This window comes from Microtus ochrogaster (genome assembly GCF_000317375.1).
Source record: "Microtus ochrogaster isolate Prairie Vole_2 chromosome 14 unlocalized genomic scaffold, MicOch1.0 chr14_random_1, whole genome shotgun sequence".
In the NCBI taxonomy this organism is placed as follows: domain Eukaryota; kingdom Metazoa; phylum Chordata; class Mammalia; order Rodentia; family Cricetidae; genus Microtus; species Microtus ochrogaster.
In genome coordinates, this window is record NW_004949096.1 from 34,228,287 (window position 1) to 34,243,203 (window position 14,917).

Here is a 14,917-nt window from a genome sequence, read left to right on the forward strand (position 1 = left end):
AGGCCAGCCTGGTCTACAAGAGCTAGTTCCAGGACAGGCTCCAAAGCTGCAGATAAACCCTGTCTTGAAAAAAACAAGAAAAAGGGACCAAAACAAGAGCATTATAGCTAATTCTAAGCTTTAATGCAGAGAACCCTTTCCAGATTTTGTTTTAGAATACTTTGCTGAGTTCCCCAAAAATTCCTACTGAGATTTTAATTGCAACTGAACTGCAGACTAACTATGGGGCCGCCAGTGTTTGATAATCAAGTTTTCTAAGGTCTTACACAACAATCTCAGGGTCCCCTCATGTACCCCTAAGCTTGAGTAGAAAAACTCCTGGACTTCAGAAACTCCAAATTGCTGTTGCTGCTGTAAACCTTAACCTGCTTGTTTGTGACACACAGGAACATAGCTGACCTTTGCCTGTTATCTAGTATCCAGACAACTGTGTTTTTATACTTCATCTATGTATTTTATGTGTGTATGTGTGTGGGCCTGAGTGCGGGGCTGAGGACAACTTGTGGAAGCTGGATCTCTTCATCACTATGTAGGTTCGGGGACTCGAACTCAAGCTGTTCAGTGTGACAACAAAACCCTTCACTTGCTGAGCCACCTTGCAGCTCCCTTTTTGGATTCTAGCCACCTTATTACAAACAATAAGTAAAAATTTGCTACAAGTGGAAAGATCTACTTCTACAAAACTAAGTAATTTTTATTTCTTATTGCTGCCAGGTAATCCTCAGAAGTTAAAAACAAACTAAGGAATGAAAATGTTGATAGCGGGGCTAGAGAAATGGCTCAGCTGTTAAGAGCACTGGTTGTTCTTCCAGAAGTCCTGAGTTCAATTCCCAGCAATCACATGGTGACTCAAACCATCTGTAATGGGATCTGATTTCCTCTTCTGGTATGCATGAAGACGGGTCACTCATATACATAAAATTAAAAAAAGAAAATGCTTATAGCATATACAATCTATTTAAATCATGACTCCCAATTCTTATGTTTCAGGAAGCTGTCCTTTTGATGACAGCTGTCCTAGAATTCACTCTGTGACCAGGTTAAGCTCACACTCAGCGACCTGCCTGCCTCTGCCTCCTTGTGCTAGGATTAAAACTGTGTGTCCCCCACCACCACTAAAAAACAAAAGAAAAAAAGGAAAAGAAAGAGAAAAGAAAAACAGGCATGATGGCACTCTCCTTTAAAAACAGTTCTTGGGAGGCAAAGACAGACGGATCTTTGAGTTTGATGCGAGCCTGGCCTACAGAGTGAGTTTCAGGTTAGCAGGGCTACACAGAGAAAACCTGCCTCAAAAACAAAACAGTGTGTGCTACCAAGCCTGGCCCATACAGTACTTTTAAAAACCTTGCTAAGGTTTACAAAAGGATGCAGAAATGAGTCCTGGTGAGGAGGAACAGATTGGGAACACATGACTTTCCCCATAACTACTCCAAGCAGGGCAGTGTATCAAACACACTGCTTTAAGCCTTACAAACCACACAGCATTGGACGATCAACAGATGGCTTTTAACTAATTCCCAGATCCCCTTTTTGCTCCTGAAGAACCTAAGCACATATAAAAGGTCATACAACTAAATATCCAACAGAAAAACTTGAATAACAGAAAGCAACAAGCTGCCTTACCTACGTCAATCCAGACCTTGTCTGGGGGATTTCAAAAATCTTTTTAAAACCTTCTATGAACACATATCACTTATATGTAATAACGAGTTTCATTATGACATTTACAAATTTTTTAAAATTCATTTTTATATTTAGTGTGGGAGAGTAATGTGCCTCTAAGTGCAGGCGCTCATGGAGACCAGAGGTACCAGACTCTGGAGCTGGATTTACAGGCAGTTGTAAGGCACCTGGCATGGCTGCTGGGAATTCCTCTGTAAGAGCAGTAAGTTTTCTTAAGCACTGAGCCATCTCCCCAGTCCTTACAATATTCTTTGAGACAGTCTCTCAGTATATAGCTGAGCTGGTCTTGAGTTCACAGGCAGAGACAGAATCCCTAACACAAGCTAGCTAGACAGACTAGCCAAGACAGCCAGGTCCAGGTTCAGCCAGAGGATGTAGAGAGGAAAGGCGAGTAATGGGGACACTAAGCATCAACTTGGAGTCAGCACACAAACATCTACCCGCATGTGCAAGAATAAACAAGTAAATAAACAAACAGACCACTCCTTACCAGTCTGCTGGGAAGCATCTACCAGAAGCACAATTTTTGATCGGCTATCAGGACCTGCTGAGCTTGTTTCTTTCTGAGTAGCCACATTCTTCACCTGTGGTCTTTTGTTTTTTATATGTTGCTGTAAAAGCTGTGGCTAAGTTTAAAAAAATAAAACCAATAAATATAATAAACACAAATTACACATTATATCCACTACACAAAGACCTCAACACATACCATAAATCAGGGGTTCTGAGCTGATTTTGTGGAATTATTCACTAAGAAGTACCACAGGCTAAACAATGTACCATAAGCACATTTTACACATATTTTTAGACAACCATTAACACTATGATTAGTAAAATGAGGTAATTTTAGCTTTTACTTTCATTTTTATTTTTTAAGTTGTTAACAATTAACAAGATTTTAATAATGCCATATGAAAGGCTAGACATTTTTATCTTAAAGGATAATAAAAGCATGAAAAGTTACCCTGTCACTAAATTTAGACTCATAACAAAGATGAGTGAAACATTTCTACTCTGGAGTCCAAACAGAAATTATTAAAAAGCTGATTATTTCTTTAAAATTTTAAAAACAAGAATAATTATTCCTCAATAGCAATTCCTTACACAGCAGAGCTAAGAATTTAACTTCAACTTCCTGAATTGAACTGCTGGGCAGGCATTCTGAGAAGTCCCATCCGTTGAACATCTAGAAGCTACAAGCTTTACTATGATCTTGTTTTTTATATCTATTTCCTTTCACTCCCTGAAAGAGTTCTCTTGACCCACTATATTTCCATGAACCAAGGCAAAAATCTCTTCAAAGTAATCTCAGCTGCTTATTTGTTTTTAATTTTTAAAAAACATGCCAAAAGGCAGTGAAGACTTTCTTACTAAGAAGATAGCTAATGGAGTCGGGAAACTGATACTTCTCCATTATAGTAAAGCAGAGAAACGTCCTCCACGAGCTCAACAGTGTCGCCTATAAACAGGCGTTTCCTATAGCTTCAAAGAAAAAGCCCTTAGTAGAAAAGCAGCCTGGGATAAACCAGGGAGCCCTGCGCTACATCTTCAATAAATACTTACAGCTTAAGTCAAACGAGGCCGTGAACAGAGGCTTCACCACTTACTTGTTTCTTACTCTCCCACATGACAAAGTGCTATTCCTGCTAATGACTCAGAATACAGACACTGAGGTTGAGGGATCTGAGGAAACACTAACACCAATCTTTCCCTCTCTCCTGCTGATTTCAGAAGACTGAAACAGCTTGAGGCACATTAACATTCAACCACATGATCCATTTAATGTTGGCATCATCACTGTGCAGTTTTAGAACAAAATTAAAAATAATTTAGCAATAATTGTGTATTGTGTTTATGTAAAACTCTATGAATGATCATAAAGGTGACTTTACATTACCAATCAAGGGTGAGGGGTAATAAATATCACAGAAAAAATATTTTTTTTAAATAATATGCCTTTAACACTTTCTACTAGTGATGATTATTGTACCAAATTAAGCATTAAAGACCAGCAGATACAAGTAGTAAATTATCTATACTAGTATTAACAACACATCATATTTAAAAACTACACACAAAGAAAGCGGCACTCACTTTTGACACTGCTGGCCCTCTGTTACCATTGCGGCTCCGATGACTGGACAAAGAGAAGGCCTGTCCCAGCTGGTTTGGACGCTCGGTGCATTCTGTGGTTATAGCATTGACAGTGTTTGCAGCCTGGAAGGTACTGGAGTAAGGTGCAGGAAAAGGGTGATAGAAGCCCATAACTTGGGCACAGGGTGCTGGCATCAGCTGGTAATAGGTATACTCTGTGGACACAGGTGGCTGAGCAGATATAATGGGGTAGGCAAGGTAGGGACCTGTAGGGCTCGGGCTGGGCTGCTGCCATCGTATATCGTTGTTATATAAAGGAAACTGTCTGTAAAACCAAACAGAAAAAAAAATCTGTTGACAAGTACAAGAGTAATATAAAAGCAGAACAAACAATAAAGACATACAGAACGGTGCCTTCACAATAATTCTAGGGGAAAAGGCAAAACTAATGCCATCATGTGTCTCTGCCGTTTTAAGAGATGCCCTGCACTTATAACAACGGACGTGATAGTATAAAGGGATCTAGCCTGAGAGCTTACCAAATTCCACATCCTTTACTACTTACAAACCTCTCAAACCCCTAGCTTCTGCATCTGCAACACAGCCATCCTCTTCCCCTAATCATTAAGCCAATTCAGGTCTCGTCCAGGCTACTCTCCTTGGCAACTTAAGGACCATGTCCAAGGAAGTCAGGAAGAAGACCTTACTGATACTCAGTTCCTACAAAGCACCCACAAGATGCTGTCTTGTCTTAGAAGCCCTCTCTCCAACAATTGCTGTTAGGGAATAAGGGGTCCTTTTCCTCACCTTTGCAATGACAAAGCAAAACGGAAGAAAAGGCTGACTACCAAAATCCTAAAACTACTTAAAGGATAATCTGAAGGATGGCTTGCTCATGAATTCTTAATGACTACCTCACATTAAGGCAAATTAAATTTCTCATACTGCACATGGCTATTTTGCTACAGAAAGAACTAGTATTATTAAGTTTAGTTTATAAAAATGTTCTACATTATCTGACAGCATGATCATAACAACGACAACAAAAAGGGTTCTCAGGACGCCTAGGCTACCCTTGACTTCAAAAATGACCTTGAATTCATGATCCTCCTGCCTCAACTACACGTCTGTGACACCACACACAACTGACTCAAAGATTCTCAGTGAAATCTAAGTTCATCTGAGAAGGATTCTTAGCTCCTACTGTTTGCCTAACTTTGAAAAGTGTGTAGTAAGAAACTCAGAACCTTCACTGGGGCATTACTATTTCCCAAGGGAGTCTGCTGACCTCATAAACCACACACCCAGAATTTCACAAAGACTGTGCCCTGGTACGATAGTGTGCCACAATGGGCTACAGATGTGCAGATACTCGTTACTTCAGCCCACAGATGGCTGCACAGAGCTGTAGAGCCATCACTGCCTCGTCCATTTCTCCCACAGTGCTGAGAAATAGCATTTCCTGTATGTGACATAACTTGAAACAAGCTGAAAGTACATCTATTTGTCAATACAATGAACTATAGCAACGAGGGCACCATTAGATGTCTGGAAGAATCAGCAAGCATACTACAACTATCACAGGTCCCACCCTAGATGCTACCAGGACTTTGCTAGATTAGGGAAATCAGCAGAAGCGCACACTCAATCATAGCACCCCAACACCTGTCCCTAATATTGTCTTCATGGGCCAGACATTGTCTGGCAGTTATGAGATTAAGCATCTAATCTCAAAAAAAGATTTCTTATATTTCACATTTCCCTATACAGGGAATATACAGGTCACTATACAGGAATATATTTCAATGGCACGCTCAGAAAAATGCATTTCCTCTTAGAAAGAATAAGAAAATAATACATGTTGACAGCTTTCAAATTTCTGCATATTTTCCTTACTCTGAAAAGATACAAATAAACGATTGAAGTTTGAAAATTACAAAAGAAAAAGATTAGTGTACTTTGCTAAGTTCTATATCCCCACCAATAAAGAAAAGAATAATGCAATTACCTATTGGACTGGTTTTCCTGGACAAATGGGTAACAGGTAATCAGATAACTGGGGATTGGCGTTGGCTCAACACCAGAAGAAACACTTCCATTATCATTTGGGAGAGCCATAGGGAGCACAAATGCATCCAGATTTTTCTTCTGGGGAATAAATGGCTCTACTTCAGCGGAAAGCTTGACATTCTTCAAAGAGAACACAGAGTGCATGGGTTACACATGAACAATCAACACAAGCTTGGTGCGTACAAAGAGTCTCCACCAACAGTCCTCACAGCACACACAGAATGAATGGCAGTGTCGACTTCAAGTAAGTGAATACCCAGGAAAACAACAAAGGAGTTAGCACAAGTCACAATATTGTAGTGAAATCATTTCTTATGCAATCAAGCTGCTAAAATAATCAAAACTCTAAGGAAGTCACACCTCAGATCGAAAAGTACAGTAGTAGTAAAAAATCCAGCTCCTTAAACACAATGGTATTTTCTGCTAATTTTGTGAGAGGGAAAAGTCATTCGGCACAAGCTCTGACAACAATTACATTTCTTTGAGTAACTGAAAAACTAGTCTATTTCTGTTCATTGCAGGAAATTAAGTTTTGTATCATTAAATTACAATGAAATGTCTAAGATGAGTCAAAAACATAAGGAGAAATTTATGTTCCATAGTTAAATAAAAAGGGAAAAAAGTAAGAGAAACTTCTCCCAGTAGATACCCAAACGCTAATGTGACCCTAACACAGACTTCCGTCAGTATCTTTCTTATGATACAGTTCCAGAAAATTAAAAGCCATATAAAAACTACCCTTGGAGAAAATATCCACATGAAAAAATATTAAGAAAATGAGCTCTGTAACTATTAGGGCAGGAACACGCTCTTAGGAAAGGGTGGGGGGGCTACAACTGGAGAGAGGCACCTGGGAAGCTTGGGGTGCCTGGGAAGTTCTGTCTGTGTCTTAGAGGAACCTACAAGATGTCCAACATGTTATCAAATTGTATGTTGATTTTAGTAATTTTCTGCACATTATATTTAACAAATTTAAGTTTCTGAAACATGAAAATATCTATAGAAGGTGGCACAGTGGCTCATTCCTGTAATCCTAGCCCTCAGAAGGCTGAACCAGGAGGACTGCCAAGAGCCTGAGACCAGCCTGGTCTAACAGGGAGTCTAAGTCAGCTGGGTATAACAAGACCCTATCTCCCAGAAAGGGGGCGGGGAACAACCGGGGTTCTAACCCAATTAGTAGAGTACTTGCCTAGCATGCACAAAACCCTGGGTTCAATTCCACATGGTGGTGCACGTTTGGACCCCAGCACTTGAGAGGCAGAAAGTCAGGAAGATCTCAAGTTCAAAGTCATCAGTCCTCCACTACATAGTTCATTCTCTGCCAACCTGAGCTAGAGACTGCGCCTCAAAACAATCTACAATACAGTCTTCAAAAGCAGAATGTTAACCATGTAAATTTATAATAAAAAGTACTTAATATCTTTTTATTAAAACAAAGTTGGTGAAATGCAAGTCAACATTTCAACCACTGAAAACAATTACTTTAAAAAAACAAGTCCTAGCTGGCGATGGTGGCGCACACCTTTAATCCCAGCACTTGGGAGGCAGATGTAGGTGGATCTCTGTGAGTCAGAGGTCACCCTAGTCTACAGAATGAGTTCCAGGACAGCCAAGGCTACACAGAAAAATCATGTCTCAAAAAAGAAAAGAAAAAAAAACAAAACAAACAAACAAAAAGCAAACCAAAGTAGTCCTAACCAGGACATTTTTCTACTAAGGTCATTAAGGTGATATTTAATAAAAGTTCCCATAAAAACACAGGTCTATTTTCTTACAAAAGTAATAAAAATGCATGAAAATGAAAAGATAAAATTTAATGGCCAGCTTTTACTCAGAAAAGCCGAATGCTCCACCAACAGTCCAGGGTATACATGAGAAATGCTTGTTACCAGAGGAAGGAGACAGATCAGCACAGCACAGTCTAGTAACTCCGTCCCCTCCCTGCCCACTGAACTGTGGTCTCGACATTCACACTATTCATCAGCCAAAGCTGAAGGGGCGAGAACACCTACTTGTGAACTACGGATGGTTTCCTGAAATACAACTCTGGCAAAACACCTTCAAGTGTTAGGGAGATGGCAATTCTCACTCTGCCACTCATTAGAACTGAAAACTGATATACAATATACCAATAAATGATTAATTGGAAAAAGAGGCTGACTTTCAACAATGCAGATAATAAAAATTTGTTTTATATAGTTTATGTACATGCGCAAAAGCGGGGAAAATACTAGTTTAATTACACTAAAATGTAATTTATAAGATTTTTTTATAAATCAGAGTCCTTCTGAACACAGAAGAACTCTGAAGAACTATAAGATCTAGACTAATACCTTTTAGTTTTTTATAAGGTAAAGAATATGAATACAATGAAAAAAAGAGTCACAGTAATTAACTACTAACAGTTTTTTTTTTTTTTTTTTTTTGGGGGGGGGGTTTCGAGACAGGGTTTCTCTGTGGTTTTGGAGCCTGTCCTGGAACTAGCTCTTGTAGACCAGGCTGGTCTCGAACTCACAGAGATCCGCCTGCCTCTGCCTCCCGAGTGCTGGGATTAAAGGCGTGCACTACCACCGCCCGGCTTTATTAACAGTTTTTAAATAACACTTTTCTTGACTCTTCTCCTGTGTTCCCCCAAATAAAACCTGATCAAAATCAAAACAACCTAATCTACGACTTTGGCAACAAATTCAAATTCTTGTACAGATCAAAAGTTACAACAACTTCTCTACACGGCTTAATTTGTATTTTACATAAACATGTGTTACAGCCCTAGGTAACTTGTTCAGAATGTGTGACTACTTAAGCTGATGTGTACACACAGGCACACACATGTGCACACACACACAGGCACACATGCGCATGAATGCATCCTTGAAGATTAAGGCTTGTACTGGTTTCTACTCTAAGTGCAATTCTAAATACCAAAGTTCAACAATAAAATTCACAAACATTGAAATGATCCTTTGTTTTTAGCAAAGTGAGAGAGAGAAGCCACTGTGGTCAACAGCTGCATGGGCAGAAGATGTCACCAGAAGGAACAGACGGACAAGCTTTCCCTACAGTTTCAACTTTATATCTTCTCTGAAGTTGCTCACTGTGACATTGAAGCCTTCAATTATTGTCCATCCATCTAAACAACAGCCCCCAAAGCAGTGCTGAGTGCAAATAATCCTTTAAAATTGAAATGTCAAAATATAAATCTTATCAATTTTTAGTATTAGTAATCAAATATTAGAAAAATTAGACTAATTTCTTTATATAACACTATTCCTCAGTTTGAATTTCCATGTTTTATTCACTAATTTTTATTGCCATTGTTTAAAATGTCTCACTATTTCTAGGCTAGTCTGAACTCATGACCCTCCTGACTCACTGTCTCCTAGGTATGCACCACCATGTCTAGCTCATGATCTATATATCTGTACAGTCATATCTTAAAGGGTTCTTTCATTTTTAATTATATGTATGCGCGACTATATGCGGTTATGTGTGGTAAGTGAAGTAAGAGGGTACGTGCGGCTAGAGTCCTGTGCCGCTGGAGTTATAGGTAGCTGGGCGCAACCTATGTGGGTTCTAACAAGACCTCTGAGCTCTTAACCACTGAGCCATCTCTCCAGCCCCTCATAATCTGTACTTTGAGAAACCAAATTTTATAGACAGGAACTAGTACCTTACTGTACAGAAAATGTAAATATGGCTGGAGAGATGGCTCTGCAGTTAAAGACCATTGACTGCTCTTCTAGAAGACCCAGACTGGATTCTCAGCACCTACATGGATGCTTGCCTAACTCCAGCTCTGAGGGATCCAATGCCCTCTTCTGGTCCCCACAAGAAGCAGGCATTGGCATGTGCACACACACGCATGCAGCCAAAACAATCATATAAATAAAATAATCATATACATAAAAAACATAAAGTAACAGTACACTATAACCACTGCTGTGTTACTGTCTGCTTCAAAAACCCAACTCAGTAGCAAAAAGATCTTTCATAAGATATTTCACAATTTCCTAAATTAATGAAAAATCTGACAAATTCTGTCTGTGAAAATACTTATGCATTTCACTCATTTTGAATTTTGTACATATTAAAGCAAATGCCAATAATGACATTTATACAAATAATCTAGAAAAGCAAAGATGTTATCATAACATAAAAGGGTAAAGTCTCCTTAAGAGAGCTCATTGGTGACCACTCTGGGATTAGAGTCTAGATGATCACCACACCGGCACAAGCTCTGGAAGCCATCGCCCCAAGATGAGCAGGACATAGGCACAGAGCGCTCAAAAGCACATCGTAGCAGAGAATGCATTCTGAACTCCTCAGAGAAGCTCCAGGAGAATGCAAATAATCTCCCAGATTAAGCAACAGAAAAGTGACACCCACCTAAAATCAAAACTGAAGAGAACATAATGAGACATTTCCCACAGTGAAACTTCGGAGTGTGTGCCGCACACCCCCAGAAGGGACGGAGGAAGCCTCCATATTCTAAGTTAAGGTGAGATGCATTCGACATTAAGGTGCTTCTCACACCCCCGTACAGATAAAATAAGTGCCTTCCAGGGGACATGAATGAAGCAGACACCTGCTGGCCAAGACAAACTGCAGCCGTCAGTGCTCGAGACTCCGGAGCACACAGAGGAAAACAGCAGGGGCTTACAGAGTGACCACTCGCCTCCTGACCCACACTCTTCCACGGGACTAGGAAAACCTGCAGTCACCATTTTACATGTAATATTAATTTTCATATATCTAATTTATTAGCTCCTGCTTTTACATTATTTTCTTTCTTGCTTTACTTAAAGTTTCTCCCCCCATGTCTTGCCTTGGGTGGATAATTTTATTTTCCTTTTAAACTTTGTAACACATGGAGAATTCAAGACTGCACATCTGTCTCAAAGCACTTCAGTCGTACTTCACAGGTTCCACCTGTGATATGTGGTTATACTTTCCTAACAGCCTAGTGTTCTAGTTTTTGTCTTTGACCTTTGATATTTAGTTAATATTTTTCTAATGACATGTCATTCCGCTGGGGTTTTTTTTTCAGATTTTGACATAAAGACTTGAAAATACCTTTTTAAATTTCCAAATGTTTTCTCTAAATGAACACACTCCCTAAGAGTATTATTTAGCTTGGCAGTGGTGGCACTTGCCTTTAATCCTAGCACTTGGGAGGATCTCAGTGAGTTCAAGGCCAGCCTGATCTACAGAGTGAGTTTCAGGACAGCCAAAGATACACAGAGAAACCCTGTGTCAAAAAAAAAGTCAAAAATATGCACGTGTGTGCATGTTTGTGTGTACACATGCAAGCGCGCACACACACACAGTATATTTGTGAACTTCCCATAAAAACGTCAGTTGTGGGGCTAGATAATAAAGGTTTTATAGGAACACATAAAATACAGTTGTCCCTCAGTGCCAGGACAGGTTACCTGACCTTCACTACAGACCTGGCATGGATGCTCAGCTACTGGAGGGGGAGTGGTATTTCCACAGGCCACTCCTGCCCTCCAGTGTATTCTTTCCCGTCTCTCTACTACTTACAACTACCAGCGTCTAGGGCTGTGTAAGTACTATCTCTTACAACAAGCACTCAAGCCTGTCCATGTTTAGTACAGATTCAGCTTTTCCCCTGAACTATTTCTGGAGCCTGCAGGTGTGGAAAACCAATTACACATTTAGTTTGGAGTGCTGGTATTAGTTCAACACTTAAAACAACTGTATACTTTTATTATATTATGTTCATGTGTGTATACGGGGTGTGGGAAGGACAGCTTTCAGGAACTAGTTCCTTCCTTTCTCTGTGGGTCCTAGGTCATCAGACTTGGTGGCAAGTGCTCTTACCAACTGAGCCGTCTCACCAGCCCGGGTTTATATTCTTATCTGTGACAGAACTACACAAATTCACGGCATTTGTTTTAGGCGTGAGAGAGGCGAATAAGCAGGGATTTTTATAGATCCTTTTAGAAGACTGTACTAATGTACTAAAGATGACTAGAGTACTGAGACAATACAAGACCGTCTGCAACTTCAAGTGTCCTGTCACTCTTATGCTCGCTATTTATTTAAAAGTTCCAAAACATTCCTAGATTTCCTAAAAATAGACACTGAATCTTTATAAACAAATGAATCCCATGATTTATTTTTCACATCCCTTTACACAAGATTTACATTATTATTATTATTATTATTATTATTATTATTATTATTATTATTATTATTATTATTATTATTATAAAAGAGGCCATGGAGATGGCCTGGTCCCTAAACTGCTTGTAGTGAGAGAATGAGGACTTGAGTTTAGATCCCCAGACTCAGGGAAAACCTAGTGCAGACAGGAACCTGTGATCCCAGTGCTGACCGGCAAACACAGGAGGATCCTTGGGCTTGCTGAGCAGCCAGTCTAGCTGCAACAGTGAGCTCTGGGTTTAGGAAGACACGTCACAGAAAGTAAGGTGAAGAGCAACTGAGGGAGATTATCTGACCAACCCTGACCTCTGACCTCTATATGCACACTATGCAATTTACTTCCCCAACCCCCCAACGCATACATAGACACACACACACACACACAAAAATGCACCGTGCCAAGTATAACTGCTCTTGTAACAGCTAACTCTGGCAGTTAAAATCGAGCTACTTGTTTTGACTTAAGAGAGAATACTCCTGAGAGGCTCTTCCGGTTGTAAGATGACTTCAGTTGTTATTACAATTAGGACGAAACATCTAGCACTAATTACCAATGGCTTACTTCTTAGAACATATACAAACAAGGCTTACCTTTTCACAAAATGAGCTTGTGCAAACGGCAATTTTAAAAGTCTATGGCATGAATGCCTTCAGACACAAGTGTTTAGATTTAAGTTACCCTTGTGCAATCCTCCAAGGATTTATTAATTAGGTTAACTTGAAATGCAACATGTCTATTACTGAGTACAATTAAACAATAAAAACAAAAACTAACTTACGTAAACTTCTAAGTACTAACGCTGTAGGCGTTTTCAGAAATTCTGAATATAAACCACAATGGTTTTAAAAGAAAAAACCAAAAAAAATAAACCAAAAAAAAATAAATAAAAGAAAAAAAAGAAAAAAACCAAAACATTTGGAGGGTGATGGGAATTTGACACTAATGCTTCTTTTTCCCCATCTAAATGCTCTTCAGTAGTTCTCACTACAGGCTAGGCTGAGGCAAGAGGTAGAGGGGAAAAAAGGCTTTCGAGAGGAAAGAATTTTGCACGGCTTTCTTCCAGCTCTTGGATTTTCAGAGGTTTAGTGGATGGTGTTTTTGTGGGATGACAGAGGAGGATGCTCTCTAAACAGCCAGTGCACTTGCTCTCGGGATAATCACATGTCAAGAGCTATGCTAAATGTTACCATCGAAATAGGTAATTACATTTCCTCAAGATGAAAGGGGTGGTGAGCATACATATGTATTACTGGCTCTTGAGTGTCCACGAAGGATCAGAATGTCCACCCTTTCATCAGAGACCCACATGCAAGGAAATTTCCTTTCCTTTTGTCCAAGTTTGAAATCTCTGATTTTTTTAGGAATTACTTTCAAAAATAATGCCTTGATTAAATTTACAATAAGCTGTAACAGAATACTTCTGTGTATTTACCAAGAAGCCCGGCACCAATTTTCCTGATACTGTGCGCTCCTTAATAAACACAGACTTGTATTCTCACGAAGCTTGTCTTTCCTTTTTAAATTCAAGTTCGTGTGGCAAGGCCCTGGGGAAAGTGCTGAGGCAGGAAGATCGCCCCTAGGAGATCTGGGATAGGATGGACAATAGGGCAAGTCTCAAAAAACAGAATCGACAAAGCCTACAAAACTAGAAAGCTGTGTTTTCGTTTGAAAAGAGTGTGATTCAAAATCAAAACTGTCATTAACTACACACACAAACATATACAGGAATTTGGGAGATGGCGTCTCGTTTATTCGAGTTAATTAACTATTTACAGAACTTACAGGCAAGTCACTAGCGTTTCTTCTCCCTTCAACTACGTGACTAGCTGAACAAGGCTTGGGAAGAGGAGATTCGCCAGTAAACAGAAATCGGAATCAAATTAAGTCTCTTTAAGAGAAGCTGTAAGATACTGAGGGGAGGAGGAAGCATGACACTATTTTTTTAAGTTATTTTTCACATTGTCACTAGCCCTTCCTCCCAGCACTTACCAGCAAGAATTCGATGCAATCAAGAACTAAAGAGACTATTAACGGAACTACTGTGCTAGTACGAAAACGAACTCAAAAATGAACTCTTGCTCCATTTAAAAAGGGTAATTATTTGCAGAATAACTAGCTAGGAAAACACGGAGGGAGCCGCGGTAGTCTCTTCATAAAAGGAATACACTCCAGACCGTAGCAAGGGCAACGCTAGTCGCCGCTGAGCACAGCCCGACTCCGGTCCACCTCCCCGGGCCTTCCGACCGAGACGGCCTGGCCCGCCCGGAGGCCCGGGAGCAGCCCGGGTACTCGCGTACCTGCTCGGCCGGCGCACGGTCCATGGCGCCGGCGGCGGACGCCGGCTCTAGTCGGTGTGCGCGGAGCCGCGGGCCGCTTTCTCCATGGCCCCCGCTCGGTCCCGCCGGGTCCCGTACTCTCCGCACAGCCGGCCGGACGCCGACTCGGCTACGCCACTGGCCCGGGAGGCGGCTCCAGCTCGCGGCGGTGGAGGCGGTGGCCGCCCCGGGGAGGGATCATCTGGGACGGAAGCCGAGCAGGGCCGAAAGGGCGGAGGCGCAGTAGGAAATGGAGGTGCGCAGGGGCGGGGACGGCTGGGGAGCAACCCCGACGGGGGGCGGCTGGAAGACGACCAAGGCCAGGGGCACAGCCGAGTTGGGAGCCTCGAGTTGCACTCCTCCCAGGACTGTTCCACTAGGAGAGTTGGGCCTCCTGGAACCCGGGACGACTCTGTTCAGTTTGCTGGGACCTCGGAGTCTCTTCAGGAGCCAAAACTGACTCGGGATGTTGGAAGAGCTTGTAGCTGCACGAAAGTCACGTGATCCTGCCAGGACTCTTAAAAAAAAAAAAGAATGAAAACAATCTTGCCCTCAGAAAAGTGCA

At 40.9% G+C, this 14,917-nt stretch overlaps 1 protein-coding gene across 2 annotated transcripts in view; it reads right to left on the minus strand.

The window, feature by feature from the left end:
* Nucleotides 1–14,483, minus strand: part of Secisbp2l (SECIS binding protein 2 like) — a 50,173-nt gene extending 35,690 nt beyond the window's left edge. The window contains exons 1-4 of one of the 2 annotated variants that reach the window (XM_026787702.1): nucleotides 14,335–14,483; nucleotides 5,786–5,967; nucleotides 3,778–4,102; nucleotides 2,174–2,309 (exon numbers count right to left, since the gene is read on the minus strand). In XM_026787702.1, coding sequence (XP_026643503.1) covers nucleotides 2,174–2,309; nucleotides 3,778–4,102; nucleotides 5,786–5,967; nucleotides 14,335–14,358 — 667 coding nt within the window. In that variant the 5' untranslated portion in view covers nucleotides 14,359–14,483. The remainder of the gene's footprint in view (nucleotides 1–2,173; nucleotides 2,310–3,777; nucleotides 4,103–5,785; nucleotides 5,968–14,334) is intronic. The other variant, XM_005364401.2, reaches the window with a different exon arrangement.
* Nucleotides 14,484–14,917: the final 434 nt, after the last annotated feature.